This window comes from Scomber scombrus, chromosome 21 (genome assembly GCF_963691925.1).
Source record: "Scomber scombrus chromosome 21, fScoSco1.1, whole genome shotgun sequence".
In the NCBI taxonomy this organism is placed as follows: Eukaryota; Metazoa; Chordata; class Actinopteri; order Scombriformes; family Scombridae; genus Scomber; species Scomber scombrus.
Window position 1 is genome coordinate 17,528,205 of NC_084990.1, and position 17,325 is coordinate 17,545,529.

At 37.2% G+C, this 17,325-nt stretch overlaps 1 protein-coding gene across 2 annotated transcripts in view; it reads left to right on the forward strand.

Moving 5' to 3' along the window:
- ptprea (protein tyrosine phosphatase receptor type Ea) overlaps nucleotides 1–10,702 on the forward strand; it is a 52,299-nt gene extending 41,597 nt beyond the window's left edge. For both annotated transcript variants that reach the window (XM_062442685.1, XM_062442687.1), the window contains 16 exons: nucleotides 1,050–1,186; nucleotides 1,946–2,036; nucleotides 2,596–2,672; nucleotides 3,034–3,070; nucleotides 3,157–3,254; nucleotides 3,977–4,096; nucleotides 4,695–4,858; nucleotides 5,171–5,306; nucleotides 5,494–5,643; nucleotides 6,485–6,578; nucleotides 6,866–6,942; nucleotides 7,072–7,206; nucleotides 7,432–7,557; nucleotides 8,321–8,472; nucleotides 8,600–8,735; nucleotides 8,891–10,702. In XM_062442685.1, coding sequence (XP_062298669.1) covers nucleotides 1,050–1,186; nucleotides 1,946–2,036; nucleotides 2,596–2,672; nucleotides 3,034–3,070; nucleotides 3,157–3,254; nucleotides 3,977–4,096; nucleotides 4,695–4,858; nucleotides 5,171–5,306; nucleotides 5,494–5,643; nucleotides 6,485–6,578; nucleotides 6,866–6,942; nucleotides 7,072–7,206; nucleotides 7,432–7,557; nucleotides 8,321–8,472; nucleotides 8,600–8,735; nucleotides 8,891–8,965 — 1,805 coding nt within the window. In that variant the 3' untranslated portion in view covers nucleotides 8,966–10,702. The remainder of the gene's footprint in view (nucleotides 1–1,049; nucleotides 1,187–1,945; nucleotides 2,037–2,595; nucleotides 2,673–3,033; nucleotides 3,071–3,156; nucleotides 3,255–3,976; nucleotides 4,097–4,694; nucleotides 4,859–5,170; nucleotides 5,307–5,493; nucleotides 5,644–6,484; nucleotides 6,579–6,865; nucleotides 6,943–7,071; nucleotides 7,207–7,431; nucleotides 7,558–8,320; nucleotides 8,473–8,599; nucleotides 8,736–8,890) is intronic.
- Nucleotides 10,703–17,325: the final 6,623 nt, after the last annotated feature.

The window sequence follows — 17,325 nt, forward strand, 5'->3', positions numbered from 1 at the left end:
AGCAGGTTGTATTTGTGCAGATTGGAATTTAAAGTAGGCTGTGGCAGGAAAACACTCAAAAGTAGCTGTTTTAAATGGTCAATAGATACCAAGGTATAAGTTGAGCTGCTGATTAAAGTGACTGTAAACCTAATATACTTTTTTAATGAAATAGTGATGTCATATTCATTTTTTTCTGTAGTGTTTTACTGTAGTGGTACAGCATCACATCATATATTCAGATTCAATGTCAAATATATTGACTATATACTGTTTTATTGAAAGTGATTAATTATGGTATGGTAATTATGTTATAAGTTACATTTTTATTGATAAGTCAGGGGGGAAAAGTGTCATATGTGGTGGTATGAACATGATGTTGTCAGAATTGATCAAATAGCATTTTTCTCACAGTATTGCTTTGCCCTTCTGCCCCTGTATATGTGTGTTTGTGATGTGATATGTGTTGTGTTTTAGACTTTGGATACAGTACTGAGTCGTTATACACCATTGTACCACCAGGTCAGGTATACTGGGTGGCGGTATCAGGGACCTCATGTTACTAACACTCTCCCAGTACTCTTTTGACCTACAATTTTCAAATTGTGAGTGCTAACAGAATGCATACTGTAGTCGGGTGCTTATAAGATTTCCACAGGCTGCTATAAGCAGCTTTTCCCTGGGGTCCTTTAGCTCTCTAACACTTGTTGATGTTTGGTTATCACTGAATATTTAGATTCCTGTTTTTACTTCACTGTGGTATCTATCGGCAAAAAAATACCAACATATCATAAGATTTAAACCAGTCAGTTTGGTAATCATTTTAATTTTTGAGCCGTTATTGAAATTCATGTATAACCTGATTATGGAAAATAAACCCAATCCTGTTTTTATAATTATTTCTATGAATTAATTGTCTAATAAAGAAACACAAAACTAACTTTAATTTATTAGTACAACTATAAAATACTAACCTGATTTAAAGGTAAAAACATCAGCCATTTTTTCCATAACAAACTTTAAACTCTAGCAGGGATGATAAACCCCCTGACTGTCTGATCTCCATACAGAGCAACAGACGGTGGTCCTTCTGCCCAGATCCCCTTCAGCTTCTAAGACCTACTTCCCCATCCCAGTGGACCACCTCGAGGAGGAGTACAGGCTCCGCTCGGCTGACGATGGCAAGCTCTTTAGGGAGGAGTACAATGTAAGTATCCCCCTCTTCTCTCTGCCTGCAGGCTGGAGTAACATGTGGTCATGAGTCTTTTGTATGCTATATTGTTTACATGAGGTGTCTGGGGTTAAAGTACTGAGTCACTGTGGTGCACATAGTCCATGATTTGTAGGATTGCTCAAATATCGGTTGAATGATTTCTTGTAAATATCAATTACTGTAAAGAATCAAAAACTCATAATATTATTGGTTTGTAGCTCTGCATCCCCAAAATGTCAAAAGCAGGTTTTACCTAAGAGGTCAGAGAGTTTTGTGCATCCAAAATTGGACTTAAAGGGTTTTCCCACAACTTCTATGTATTCATGCAAAGGCAGAATATTCTGACAATGACTTATGTGTATATTTTTGATTCAGGAAAACTACTTGAGTTATATGTGTCACATTGTCCATGACACATACTGTACACATATACATACGCATATGAAAAATACCCGTTGCCTATTTCTGACAATGATTTAGACTCTGAGTCAAAATGAAGTATGTGACTCACAGTTCAAGTACCACATAGAAGTAGGTGGTTTGTCAGCACAGACAGAGGAAGTTGAAGTTCTCTGCTTTTTAATGGAGGACTGTTTACTGTAGGTAGCAGAGGAAGTGCCTACATCTAGGCTGAACAAAGCCCCACATACAGCAGAAGACAATGTGCCGGTCGTGAGCTATTGAAAGTCAGTCTGTTGGACTGATTTTTAGCATGTGAGGCTATGTAAAACCAAAATTTCTTTATTTTTGCAGTCCCTGCCAGGGGGTAATGCCCAAGGGACGTACGAGGAGGCCAACAAGGACGACAACAAGGAGAAGAACAGATACCCTAACATCCTTCCCTGTGAGTGTACTTTCTGTTCTGTAGGAACTGGGTTTTGGTTTGACTCACGCCCAAAGCTCAGTTTCCTGTGTGTGTGTGTGCATGTGTGCGCATGCCTATGTGTCATTATGAATCATAATTTGAACACCTCAGATGTAGTAGATCCTCCTCAGCTGTTCATGTATTAATTCACAACGAAACACCTCTGTTCTCACCCTTTTTCCATTTTACAGTTCCTGTCACTCCTCCATGTCTCACTCATACTTAATTAATTGAGTTAATTGTGCAGCTATGTACATGTGCATTGTGATACCCAAAGCAATAGGTTGACATTTTGGGAAATACAATTATTTGCTTTCTTGCCCAGAGATAGATTATAAGATTGATACCATTTGTACAACAACTACTGTATATAGCTGGAACATCAATATTCTCATCTAACTCACATTCAGAAAGGACGTAAGCATATTTCCCAAAACATCAGACATCTCCTTAATCCCCTTGCACACTAATAGTGTTTATTTGGAAAGTGGCGACAGACTCTTTATCTTCAACCTTCCAATGTTATTTTCCCCAACAGATGATCATTCCAGAGTGGTGTTGACTCAGCTGGATGGAAATCCCTGTTCAGACTATGTGAATGCATCTTACATAGATGTGAGTTACGTTTTTTTATCACTCGGATGAACATGGTGTATACATGAAGATGGCGACACTAATGATACCAAAATAATAATTACTGTGTTAAACATTATGAATCTTCAGCTTAATATTTTTAATATTGGTTAATTTAGTAACCGTTCTGAAGCTTTAGATCTTATCACACAATTATTCTCAACAGATGTTGAGTTTGCCTTGATGTCATGGAATTATTAACACTTTCATGAATGCATGAATTCTCAGTCATGTGAAAGTTCATTAAAAGTGAATGTTCATTCTTGGCCTCTGCAATTTCATACCGTTATTGTCTCCTCTGGAGCTTTAATTGCTCAGTTAACTTATTATTATGTTCTAACAGGGTTACACAGAAAAGAACAAATTCATAGCAGCACAAGGTAAGGTGTACTACATTTGGGAATGATATACATTACATATTTATATCGTGATTTTTTATTAATTTAATAACTTTTTTGTCTCTCAGGTCCCAAAGAAGACACTGTAGCAGAATTCTGGAGGATGATATGGGAGCAGAAAGTAGCGACTGTCGTCATGCTGACAAATTTGAAAGAAAGGAAAGAGGTGAGTGATTTCAGGCCTTATTAATTTCTTTAATATTTGTCAACTCATCTGCATGAGAGGCATGGATTCATCCACTCTGCTACCAGCTCTAGTTTTTGCTTCTCCAGCCAGTTCTCTGCTCTGACCTCCTTGTGGAGGGGCAAGTAGAGAGTCCAATTTCTCTTTAGGGGTTAATGGAGCATTGCAAAAAGATTTAAGAAGAAAAGTGCTTGGCATAGATTTCATTTGTTATGGTCAAAGGTGATATTATGGAGCTTAATTTAGACTATTCATTTCACACCTGTAACCTCCCCTCTGACATCTGTTTTTTACTATAATTGCACAGTCTTCATTTCCTGCATGTGAACCAGAACACCCATGAAAAAGGAGAGATGCCGAATGGCTAAAAAAATCAATAGGAAGAGAATTGGTGAAGATTTAAATCAGCGTGTGGATGCGTTAAAATCAATGGCTACATGATGTGTAATAAAGCCCTCGAAGGCAGTATCATAATTACTTTGTAAAGTCTTATATTGAGTGGTTTCACCCCTCTCCCTTATACAAATCTGGACTGACTGGCCGTGAAATTGAAGCGTGTGTGCCTTTAGTAGAGCTCACATTTGCTGAAGTCATGGATTTGAACTGCTTTGTCTCTTGAAAAGAAAGTCCTTGAATACGTTCCAGAAGAGCAACTCCTCTGTTGGTATTTAACCTCTTAAATTATGGATGTCATCTCTTTCCAGGACAAGTGTCACCAGTACTGGCCAGATCAGGGCTGTTGGACCTATGGGAATGTGAGGGTGGCAGTAGAAGACTTCACTGTCCTGGTGGACTACACCATTCGCAAGTTCTGTATACAATACGTGAGTTTCAAGCAGCTGTGTAGTTTTTTGTGCTTTATAGAAACTGACAACAGAAACATCACTCAATGTTGCATCATATGGGCGGCTGTGGCTCAGGAGGTAGAGCGGTCATCCACCAATTGGAAGACTGGCGGTTCGATTCCCAGCTCCTCCATATGTCTATGTGTCCTTGGGCAAGACACTAAACCAGTATGAATGTGTATGAATGATTAGTTTCCCTCTGATGAGCAGGTTGGCATCCTGCATGGTAGCCCCTGCCATCAGTGTATGAATGTGTGTGAATGGGTGAATAAGATGTAATGTAAAAGCGCTTTGAGTGGTCATAACGACTAGAAAAGCGATATACAAGTACAGTCTATTTACCATTCACCATTCCCTTTCCATTATAAGCCAACTAGACATTTTCTAAATTCTTAGTAGCTCTGAATAACTTCTGAAAAATTCATTTTATGCTAGTCATGAAATGTTCTTGTTAAAACATGAATTTATGAAAACATTGCCCCAGGGCCAGCCTAGGTATGTTGTGTCTACAGACTTGCTCTGCATGTGTTGTAATACTATTAAATATGTCTCTTCCCATGCTTGTGTCTCCTTGTAGCAAGCCAGTGATGCCACTAAGACTCCTCGGCTGGTTACCCAGCTACACTTCACCAGCTGGCCTGATTTTGGAGTTCCTTTCTCTCCCATCGGCATGCTCAAGTTCCTCAAAAAGGTCAAGACGGTGAATCCAACCTTTGCTGGGCCCATTGTGGTCCACTGCAGGTACCAGAAAGCTTACCTAATGGGATTCCATGTTTTGTTTACTTGAATCAACAATGTTTTTACTTTTAATGGTTTTAATTATCCCGTTGGTCTCTATGGAGATAAACATATTTAGGCTTAAATATCTGCTTTGTGTCTCGACGGGGGGGAAAAAACGTCCACTATGCCTGGAAACATTTTTGAGTGACTATAGCAATACGTGTTTACAAGCACAGATGTCCATTTGTTTCTCGCCTGTTGTCTATTAACATGCAAGTGTCAGCTGAGGATTTGTGGTTTGTTTAGCCTGTGGTTTGTTTTGTGTCTCTGCAGCGCTGGTGTGGGGAGGACAGGAACCTTCATCGTAATAGATGCCATGATAGACACGATGCACACAGAGCAGAAAGTTGACGTGTTTGGATTTGTCTCCAAGATACGAGAACAGCGCTCACAGCTCATTCAGACAGATGTGAGTTAAAGACAAAAAAAGTCCCCATTTTATCACCTCAGACGTGCAACATCAAATTAACACATGCTAATGTAAAACGTGCGATGATGTTCCATTTACATTGTGAATGAACCATATCTATCTGTTAAAATGTGCCTATGTATAGTGTGTTTTCATCTGTGTGCATGTGTGTGTTTTGTCACCCCAGATGCAGTACTCATTCATCTACCAGGCCCTGCTCGAATACTACCTCTATGGAGACACAGAGCTGGATGTGTCGTCATTGGAAGGACATCTGCACAAACTGCACAACACCTTTACAAATGGTGACCGGGTCGGCCTGGAGGAGGAGTTTAAGGTAAGACTTCTAATTTATATACTAATTTCACATACTGACTTGTAACAGATCACATTTATTCAACTATCAAGCCTGCTACACACTGAAATGAAGACTGATAACTGACTTTGGTTTAATGCCCAACTCAACCTAAATACTATATAGAGGAGTTCTTAAATAGTCCTTTTATCAATAAAAGTTTACATCCATCAGAGTTAATTTAAACTAACACTTATTGCCCTTCTATTAAACACATTGTCATTTCACTGGTTAACATGTTCCTTCATTACTGTGAATCTGGGAGCTCTAGTTCATTTTGAGTCAATCTTACATACACTGTTCTGCTGCCATAAATACTCACCAAAAAAATCTGCCATGAGAAGTGGTTCACAATAAACTTCACTATGTGCTCCTGTTTGAGTAATGTTTGCTGAAAACCACAGTGCTTAGATATTTTTGGCAAATTACTGAGCGTAAAAATAATATTATATATTTGTGACCCATTTTTTTAAGTTGTATATCTTAAATTGGAACCAATGGGCTTGGACTTTCAAGCTACAGCTAGACTGGGGAATTCAGGGCGTACTTGGAGATGGACCAACTCTTCTCATGTTTTGGTCTTTTAATGGGATTTGTTGACAATTATAAAAATATATAATATCACCAGTGCTATTCTTTAACAACTGTGGGTAGATTCTGGTTCGATTAACAAATAATGTTACCTACAGTGCAATAGATTATTCCTTAAAACTTAATTCTTTCTCACTAGAGAAATTTGTTGTGATGGAAAAGTGGAAAAAAACAACTAACTTGTGAAAGTGAAAGGATGGTGAACATTTTTACTTTTTGTTTGATTTCTCAGAAACTGACAAACATGCGCATAATGAAAGAGAACATGAGAATGGGGAACCTTCCTGCCAACATGAAGAAGAACAGAGTTCTGCAAATTATCCCATGTAAGAAAGAAAGAATGAATGTTCTGAGAACCAAAAAAGTGAAGTCAATTCAAAGTTTATTTAAAGTGTCTCAATACACTTTACAGCAGTAAAACAATATTAAAAGAAAAACATGATGCGATTCTAAATACTTTGAGGCAGATTTTGACCTCCAGATTATATTGTCTATAGCTATGTTTAGAATCTGAGTTCATTCAGGCAGATTTCTATACCTGATACTCTATGTGAATTTGAGCCAGTCTATTCTAAATAGTTATAATGAGTTTCCTTCTCTATTTCCATTTTAGATGATTTCAACAGAGTTATTCTTTCCATGAGAAGAGGTCAGGAATTCACCGATTACATCAATGCATCTTTTATAGATGTAAGTAGAGTTTATTACCCAATGATTTCCTTCTTGAATTTATACCTACAATAGTCTGTGTTAATGCCATTGAAATACAATATTGGACCCATAAAGCTAAAGTACTGTATGCATGTTTCTGTGACTCAGGGCTACAGACAGAAAGACTACTTCATTGCAACCCAGGGCCCACTGACACATACTGTGGAGGATTTCTGGAGAATGGTGTGGGAGTGGAAATGTCACTCCATTGTCATGCTCACTGAGCTCCAGGAGAGGGAGCAGGTAAGCTACAAGAAGTGATGACTGCAAGCAAGCCATGACTAATCGCTCCAGTAACCACTTCAGCAGTTTTTTCCTAAACCATACCTGTTATGATTATCTTGCTTTTGTGACAAAACACTTTATATCAGTTCACGTTTGTGAATTTCTTGTACACATTTCATGTATTTAGTTGCTTCTGTTTGACTTGTTGCAGGGATAAAAACAGTTTTCTCTTTTTTTTTTCAGGACAAATGCTGCCAGTACTGGCCCACAGAGGAGTCAGCCACCTATGGAGATTACGCAGTAGAGTTGAAGGGAGACACTTTGTGTGACACCTTCAGTCTACGAGACTTGGTACTCACCTTTATCCCGGTAAGCAAATGAACTTACCACTATCACACAGCTGTTAGTGAGGCAGGAGTGAAACATTGAATTTGCCTGTCAGGATAAAGGGACTTTTGTTGGCCCTATTCATGCAGTGCCACTAAACATTTCTTTTACAGTTCTTTTCCAAGGGATATTAAATTATTTTGCATAGCATAATTTGAACTACATTTTACTATTGTGCCAGTAAGATAGCATAGCACTTACATGCTGCATGCTTGTTCATTTAAAAAAAAGTTTTTTATTTTTCTCACTATCACAGGCTCCCACAAACCATGATGTGTTGAAATATAGAGTGGAGCCTATAGTTACATTCATATTTGAATATTTGAAAACTGATGGTAAATGCAAAGATTACTTCTTTTTTTTGTAGGGTTTTAATGAATTCCCAGAATGTTGTAATGCTGCACAGGATCTGATGTTGCTGTCTTATAATGAAGTAAAAAGAAAGAAGTGTACTTGAAACTCTTCTTGTCTGCCAGAGGAAATGTGCTGGGCAGGATGTCTTTAAGAAAAATTCATGTGGGAGCCTCCCATCTCATATATTTCATTAAATTCGACCCATATCACCTCTCAGATACTCAATAGTTCATTCTTGGCTTCCAGTGCAGCACCCATCAGTCCACCACTCATCTACCGTACACTTAACCTCCACTGACATTGCACCTGCCATAATGCTTTCATATACTGCTAATAAATCATATTTGAAAGGTATTACGATCTCTTGCCTTGCATGCATTTCCTCCCAAAGGAGAAACAGACGAGGGTGATAAGGCACTTCCACTTCCACGGCTGGCCGGAGATTGGCATCCCGGCCGAGGGGAAAGGCATGATCGACATCATCGCCTCAGTGCAGAGACAGCAGCAGCAGTCTGGGAACCATCCCATCGTTGTACACTGCAGGTACCATCAAATCACTCTTTTAGGTTAAACATTCAGGCCATTTTATATATGTATCTCTTGTCATATTTGCAAACCACTGTTGACGCTTTAACTCATTTCTAATGCTCTTTGTGTTTGTGTGCTGCAGTGCTGGTGCAGGGCGAACAGGTACGTTCATTGCACTGAGCAATATCTTGGAGCGAGTCAAGGCAGAGGGCCTGCTGGACGTGTTCCAAACTGTGAAGAGTTTACGCATGCAGAGGCCTCATATGGTCCAAACTGTGGTTAGTATCAGCAGGAGTGAATCCTAATCTGAAGTGATAAAAAAAATGTTTAAAGAGTTTATCTCCTGTTTATATTACTGTTGCTTTATCTTGAGCGAAACCAATACTGATTTTCCACCTAATGAGTCTTTCCTGTCTTTTTTTTCTCCTAACAGGAACAGTATGACTTCTGCTACAGGGTGGTACAAGACTTTGTCGACATTTTCTCAGACTATGCCAATTTTAAATGACGAGATTTGCCTTAAACATGATTTTTAATGTTGTTTTCTAAAGCTGGTTTGTCAGTTTTATGTGTTTCTTTAACTTGGTCAAATGATCTATTTTGCTATGCACTTGTCCTACTATTAACTAAATTCCATCCTCGCTGTAATATAATGTATCTCAGTGGATTAAAATTGTAAATGGAAAAAAAGTTAGATTAATAATGTATATTTCACATCATGTATGATAATTATTTTGTCATGAAGTGTAGTTTCAAAGTTGGTCTTTTATTTCATTTTTGTTGTATAATATTGTACTTTAAATGTTTATGTAAGTGTTATTTTGGATTGACCACATAATATTTTTAAAGTTGTACTTATTGTAAATGTATTTATGTGTTAATGACGACATTCCATTCTTGAGTTTGGAGAACATGACGGGAATGTTAAGATTTTTTTTTTTTTTTTTAAAGAGTACATTCTTTCATTTATTGATGACTTCTATCAGAGCTTAGAGGCGGTGTTGAACCAAATTTTAATTGTCCTCAAGCTACATGTCCATCAGGAATGTGATTCTCTCTACTCTGGAAGTAATGTCAGAAAAAAAGAATGCACCACTTCAGCCATAATGTAGAAAACAAAGTAATGCAACAGAAGCTGAACTGACAACCCAATATGAATTCAGGCAGAGGTTTCACACTTAGACACGTCATAGAGTCGTGAAAGACCATTAAACTGGTTTGTACCTCAAAAAGTGGTTTGCAACTACAGTTTGCCTTTTGTCTGTAGACAGCAAAGAGTATTTTGCTTAAGTGACTGCACATTAAAAAGCACATATAACTAAGCCTTTTGGAAGAACCCGCAATATTCAAGAGTATGTTTATGATTGCTTTATTTGTATCATATATTATAGATTGTTCACAAATCAGTGCCATATGTCCTTTTTTTAAGATGTGGAAAAGTAAAACAACCCTGAATCGAGAGCAGAACATTTAAAGTTAATCCAAAAGAAAAAGGTATGTGTGCTCGCTGACCTCAATATAGTAAGCACCTACTTCATCAAGTATGACAACTTGTGTCAGATGCACAAGACAAGTCCTGTCATGGTAAAAAAAAAAACACAATACACATAAAGTGGTGCTTCAGTGCCTGCATAATGCCAGAGAAACAACAAAAAATATACTATCAAGGTTTTTTGACTTTGTATGTTTTGCCACACAGGTCAAAATGAAGAACCAGAATGTTTTGTAGAAAGTACCGAGTGGTAGTTTTATTTGCGAGGCATTAATTGGAAAGTACCTGAATGTAAAATAGCTTTTTAAATGAAATTCTTCTGAAGTAGTAACCCCCCCATCCATCCGGTACTCCAACATTTAACCAAACATTTGGAATAATTTGACCCACCTCAGCTTAAATCCTCAAAGAAATATGTAATTTTGTTGATGCTGTTTGTAAATACTACATTACAAAGTGCTAACATTGTGAACGTGAGCAGCAAAGAACTGTCAAGTGATTGATCATGTTTTGTGTGCTGTCTGTCTGTCTGGGAGATGTGAGGTGCAACGCAAGAAGAATATGAGACTAAGCAAAACAACTGATTTTCCCATGGCTGCTTTTCTGTCTACACCTTCCTTGCAAGAGTATCAAGGAGGGTCTGTTTAGACTGCAGCTCTTTGCCTTCGCTCTCTCTGTGGGTGGTCTATCCCTTTTTAGGATTGTCATTGTCTTTGAAATGCAAGTTGCAATATTAAATTCATCTGAAAATGACCTGGGGTCAGTTCAAGTGTTTTCTTCAGATGTCTTTTCCAGCCACAGTGTCTCTGCAACAGCTTATACTATCCATATGGTTCATTTCAACTTACAGATGTACTGAGGACTGATCAAGGGAAATGAATGTATGGTCTGATGTTAATTGAAAATCATTAACACTGAGTGTAGTCTTTGTAACCCTATGGTTCTCCAACTGACACATTTATTGTTCTATAAAATGTCAGAAAATAGTGAAAAATTCCCCTTCAGTTTCCAGAGTTACTATACAATGGTACTGAGAAAGCCAACCACATTTGAGGAAATGGAACTGGTGAATTTCGGACGAAGTTGTAGCTTACTGTAAATAAAATAAAACAGGATCATTTTGAATGCATACAGTCCTTGTTACCAAAGCTGCTTTTTAACCAGGTCACCAGCATGAGTTCTCACACACAGAATATCTAGTTAGATATTAATACAGAGACCATATGCTGCACAAGAATGCTCAACACAATCATGTCTGACTTAACAGTACCATTATCAAGACAGTTAATCACTTATCTGTCGATTGAGTAATCAATTAATTGACTCATAATTTCACCTCTATCATTTCAATCTGTATGCTGCCATTAAGTTCAACATTGCTTTGGTATTTAGTTCCAAAATGTCTTTTGTAGTTTACTTTTTTCCCCCCTTCTCTTCTCTATCTCTCTTGTCATGTCTGTACTTCAGTGCTGGAAATAGCCCCAATGGGGAAGTGGGGAAGAATACTAAACAATAAAATGGAAATATGAGATCCAATACCAGCAAGGAATAAGGAAATACAATAAGGTAGGTGCACAATAACTAAAGGCGATTTGGTTGAAAAACCACAACAACATAAAACCTCTCACACACAAAAAAAGCGAAACAAAAATCATCCCAATAATTCAAAACATGCACACTAATAAATAACTCATGTTTGCATATTTCTGAAGAGAAATTGGACACAAGTCAAAATACGTGTCATGGTTCTGTCCAAGCCTGGCTCTCTATCCCTCCACCAGTTCACCAGAAGCCCTAAGATGTTATCTCTGTTTGTTGAACTGGACTGAACAGGAGAAGCAAGGATACGTTTGAGATTATATTCAAGAACCACTAGAGATACTGTTGCTCGTTACATTGATTGAACCTTTTGTCCAGACATATAACTGCCTGATGTGCTATTGGAAAAGCAAACAATACTTTCACCTGGTTAAGTATGATAATGTTTTTTCAATGACCAGATTGTTTTGTAAATGTGTTTCAGGCTGATTTCACTGAGCTATTAAGCAATTCACATTCCAAGTGGTCATCTATCAGTTCTCGGATAATGGAACAGGTCTGTGTTTTGGACTTTGAGTTAACATGTCTCTAAAGTTATCTTGCAGCCCACTTAGCTCTGTTGCACACTGTTTCTTGTTTGCATTTGGCCTGCTGGTATTTAAGGCTTTCCTAAACCTACTTTTTGGGTTTTCTGGGTTTTTTTGTTTTCTGTTTGCTCTGCTTCCTTCCTGTGTTCCTGAGCTTGTTTTTCTCTCCTTTGCTCATCAATTCACCTTTTACCCCTTCCCTGCTGCATGTGTCTTCCTCAGCCTATCAGCTCTTGTATTGTTCTCCTGTTCCACCTGCACCTCATCCCCTCATCAATTTTGTTTGTATTCCATTTGTTTAATTACCGCACTCAAGCCAGAATAAAGACGTTATTCAGCTTTGCTCTACCTGCAGTCTCCTGGGTTTGGGTACACCTGCTCTCCTCCACATAACAGTATGTATTTGCTTAAAGTACTACATGCTACAAAAAAATTCTGATGAATGGTATTCATGCGCAGGCTAATATAAATCGTATTAAATGATTTTGATTAAATCTAGATATCATGGTTTTACATGAATGATTTAACATTAGTCTAACCTTTGACAATTTGAACCGAAGATTGCAAGCAACACTTGATGGAGTTAATTATGAAACTATTAGAGTTGACAGACTATATCTCCATTCCTCCATAAAATTATACCTACAATCAGTAACTTCGGCCAAAGTTGCAGTGGTAATGCAATTTGAGACATAAAGGCACATTGATTGACCAACAGGGGGCAGTGCCTCTCAATCTATATGTAGATGAGAAAGTCTATAAATTAAAGGGGAAATCCATCCAAAATAGGTATCATGTTTCTGTGTGATGATACTACTGATCAAAATTTGGTTACTGCAGCCTCGTTAAAATGAGCAGCATGAAGAGAGACTGACGTGATGATTATTTGGAGAAAAATGCTGATTCAGATGGTGGTGGTAACTAGTGCAGCAACTCCTTAATGGCGTAATAATACAACTATGATTCAGATTAGATAAGTGTGACCATAACACACATTTGTTAATAATCACTTAGAAAAAAATTGAGAAAAACACTCATCTCTGAGTCTGTCTCTCAGTCTTTACGTAGTTCAAATGAATGATCAATGAGAAATCTGAATGAGTTGTTATTCCCCACTCGGAGAATAATACAGTTGTTAAGTGTTCTGTGTCTTGTGAAATGAGTCATTGAATTGAAATCAAACACTTTGTATTCACTTAAATCCAAATGATCTGCTATCACAGCCCAAAAGAAACTGATTACACTTGAAAATAGCAGGGGAGACCATAGGACAGTTGTAACATGGGACAGTTGTAACACCTTGAGTTCCTCCAATCAGACGTGATCACACACAAAGTACTGTTTTCACAAGAAAAGGGAGTGTCAGGGCTCTAAATCACTTCTAAGAGTAGGAGACTGGACTACAAAGAATGTGTTCTCCGCAGAACAGGAAATCCTTCTTTTAAAAAAGTGTTTGAAGCATTAAATCGTTTTTTATTTCCTCTTTTTGTCATTTACTTTGAAAAAAGATCATCATTTAAAAATAGAAATGAATCACAGTAATATGAATGATGAATAATTGTTTTCATTTTGAGTATATGATTCATTAATGATGTATATTTTACAAAGGTTACATCTATCCCTGGCATGTGTAAAAACAGTATCTGTACACTGAGATTGTTGTTAAAGTGGATTGACTGTATTTAGCTCAAGTTTGCAACCAGTACATATTTCATAAAACCACTTTAAGACATTACTTCAGTAGCTGACACATTGACGTTTAATAGAGCAAATTGGCAGAGTAAATGATTTTTATTAGTTTGTTACAAAGTGTTACAACTGTCCTGAGTCTCCCCCACAGAAAGAAGCTACTTCATAATTACAAAACACAAAGAAGGTTCCTCTGATACATGATCAGATTAAGAAAATTGTATCTACTTCTTCCAAATATACTGTGCTTACATAAAGCTTTCATCCATGTGATTGCTGCCAGTCTCTAACAGGGAGGATTCAATTTCAGCTATTTTTGCCAAACAATCATGTTTCTTATGTTGCAGACAAGCCCAAATGACAAAAAGCTTCTTTGTTGACAATTTCCACTTCCTCAGTGACCCGGTGCCATGGTAACTCTCCACAACGGGAGGGGGTGTAGCCCAGAACAAGGTCTTTATGAGTGAAGAGGTCATATGAATTATGTATTAACCCTTACAAACTGTCGTATTTTTGATTGACCCCCAACTACTTCTATTTTTTCTTTCACAAGGCTTCCTATTTTCTTTCAAATATAATATGGAACATGTGCAGGGGTGATATGCACTCTGACCTCTTTCCTGAAATATACATGTGTTGCTTGGGACACTAATTTCTGATCATGTACAGTGTATTACTTTACTTTATCCCAAAACATCATTTCGCTGTTTCCTGAACAAAGTAAGACTGCAGAAACCATGTGAGAATTCAGCATTTGGAACAACAAAGACTGGAATCAATCTTTTACTCTACCATTTAGACACCATTAGATGAAATTCATTTGAAGGATTTATTTAATTCATTCAGTCTTTTCCTTTTGTATTTATTTATATTATTTGTGCTAAGTAGCTCTGTGAGCTTTTAGCTGAATGCTTACAGCATGCTAATAGAGTTCATAACATCAATGCCAACATACTAATGTCAACCAGGTATGAGAATGTCATTAATTTAGCCACTGTCAGTGAGTGCTTGCTAATGGGGGAATGTTGGGTCTCTAGATTAAATTAAAGAGTACGGTCGAGGTCTCAATATGAAAAGTGTGTAAAGATCACCTTGAACTGAATGATAGCACTAAATGATAGGTCAAGGAATCAGCAAAGTTATTTAAATTAATTGTGTTGGTAACATGAAAATGTGTACCTAGTTTCGTAGCAATTCATCCAATAGTTGTTGAGACATTTCACTGAAAATCACAAATATGAACCTCATGGTGGCACTAGAGGAAAGTCACCAAATAGTAGTTGAGATGTTTCAGTCTGGGCCAAGGTGTCGGACCTATAGACCTGCATTACCATGGAGGGAGCCATGCAACCTTAAAACCCAAAGACTCCCCATTTACAAAAAGGGAATAAGAAAAAAGAACAGAAAGATACAAGAGTCAGTAATGTGTAATGTTTGGTCTCTTAGATGTCAGCCTGACCATGTTATCACACTGTTTTCTCATGTTTCAGTGTGGTTTTAGCTGATGAAACGAGACAGACACGGGGTGGAACTTGGAGGCAGTCCCGTTAATATCCTAAGAATGAACCGGAGATCCTGTCAGTTTGTCTGTGTAGATGTCTGGGGGTTATCTACTGCACTTTTCTGTGAGTCTTCATTGCATTGATAATAACCTGTTGTTAAGTTTGTTCTCTCACCCTCCCTTCCACTCCCTGCATCTCTCTTTCAGGGCATCTTGCTTCACTAAAACATTCTCAACAGACACTTTAAGACTTACCATAATTCAATCAGACAGCTTTTACTGCAGGTTTTAATGTGACACAATGCACTGAAAAATGCATTACAAGTGTTATCCTATTCCTCCCTTGTTACATCATGCTGGTGTGCTTTTCATGCTGCTTTTTCAGGAAATCAAGCAGATGGTCTAATTAACCTGCTGCCTGGTTTGGACCACAACCCTTAAATACACAATGTAGATGGAAAGAGAACAGTTAAATGTCAATGCAAAAACAATATAAATATATGAATAATAAATTGTATTTAAAGACTGATGATTATACTCACACTGTATGTATATTTCTACATTACTTTCTGACTTCCTAAACCTATCTGTGGGTGTAAATCCTAACCCACTGGCTCCCAAACAACATGTACATCTTTGAAAACAAGCCATAAAAATATAGTTGTTTTTTTTTAAAGGCCAAATAACTTCCTAAAAAAGCCACACTGGCAGAATGGCTCTAAGGATGGCAATGGAAATGTTGCAATGAAGACTGAAAATATCTCTATAACTATTGGATGGATTTTGATTAATCTAATAAAGATTTTCATGTTTTCCAGAGAATGAATCCTAATGACTTGGGTTATCCCATGACCTTCTTTCTAGCACCACTAGAGATTGACATTAGTGGTGCTAGTGAAAGGACTCAAAAACAATTGGATGGATTCCCATGAATGTTTGTATGAACAATGATGTCCCTTTCAAGACAAGTTAAAATAACTTTGGTCGAGATTTCTGTTTGTACAATTCTTTGGTTTACAGTTCATAAAATACCTGCAAAACTAATGACATTCCCATCAACTTTCGTTTATATTGTGTATTTAATTCTAATTAGCAAATTGTTTAAATATTATTATTAGAAAATATTAGCATGCTAACATGCTAAATTAAGATGGTGAATATGGTAACAACGTGTTATGTCAAAATTATAAGTATAAGTATAAAAGTTAAATTGTAGAGGGCCCCAAACTGATCCCTGTGAGACACCACACTTATGTTGTAACATAGTGACTAATAGATAAACCACATTGGCCACAGCAAATTACTAACAACTGTGTCAAATCCAGTAAACAATGACAGTAACCATACTGGCATCATTGCTGATTCATAGGTAATTAACTTCCTTGACAAGCATACTGTACAATAGTTGTATGTTAACTGTCGTAAACATACAGTTACGACAGTTATAATAGTTGCTAAAGGACAGTAACATACCAAGACATATTAAGTCTTTTATAGGCCTATAATTACTAATTACAGAGTTAACATCAATAAATGTTTGCCTTGTTAAAATTGTTGATGAGAAAGTGTTTTAATGCAGCTCCATAAAAGTAAACTATGATGCATTATCCCAATCAAGTTTTTCCAAGTTTGGTCATTTTATTCTTGTGATTATTAACAGTTCTTTCTATTCTGGTAATTTTCCCTTTTTTTGCAGTCACTCAACTGTTAATGAAAAAGCCTAATTTGTATTTCTCAGTAATAATAGACCAATTTCTAAATTATATTTTTTATCTAAGGTGCTTGAGAAAGTTATTTCAATTCTTTAAACATCTTTTATGAATATCAATGATATTTTCAATAGTTTTCAGGCAGGTTTTGGAGCTCACCATATAGCACAGAGACAGCCCTCATTAAGGTTTTCTGATTATCTACATTTAAAAGCTGAACGGATATTCCTGGTGCTCTTAGATTTGGGGGCTGCCTTCACCATGATCGATCACTCTATTTTCCTGGACCATCTAGAAACCTGGAGTGGTCTTAAGGGAACTGCACTACATCTACATTCTTACCTCTCTAAT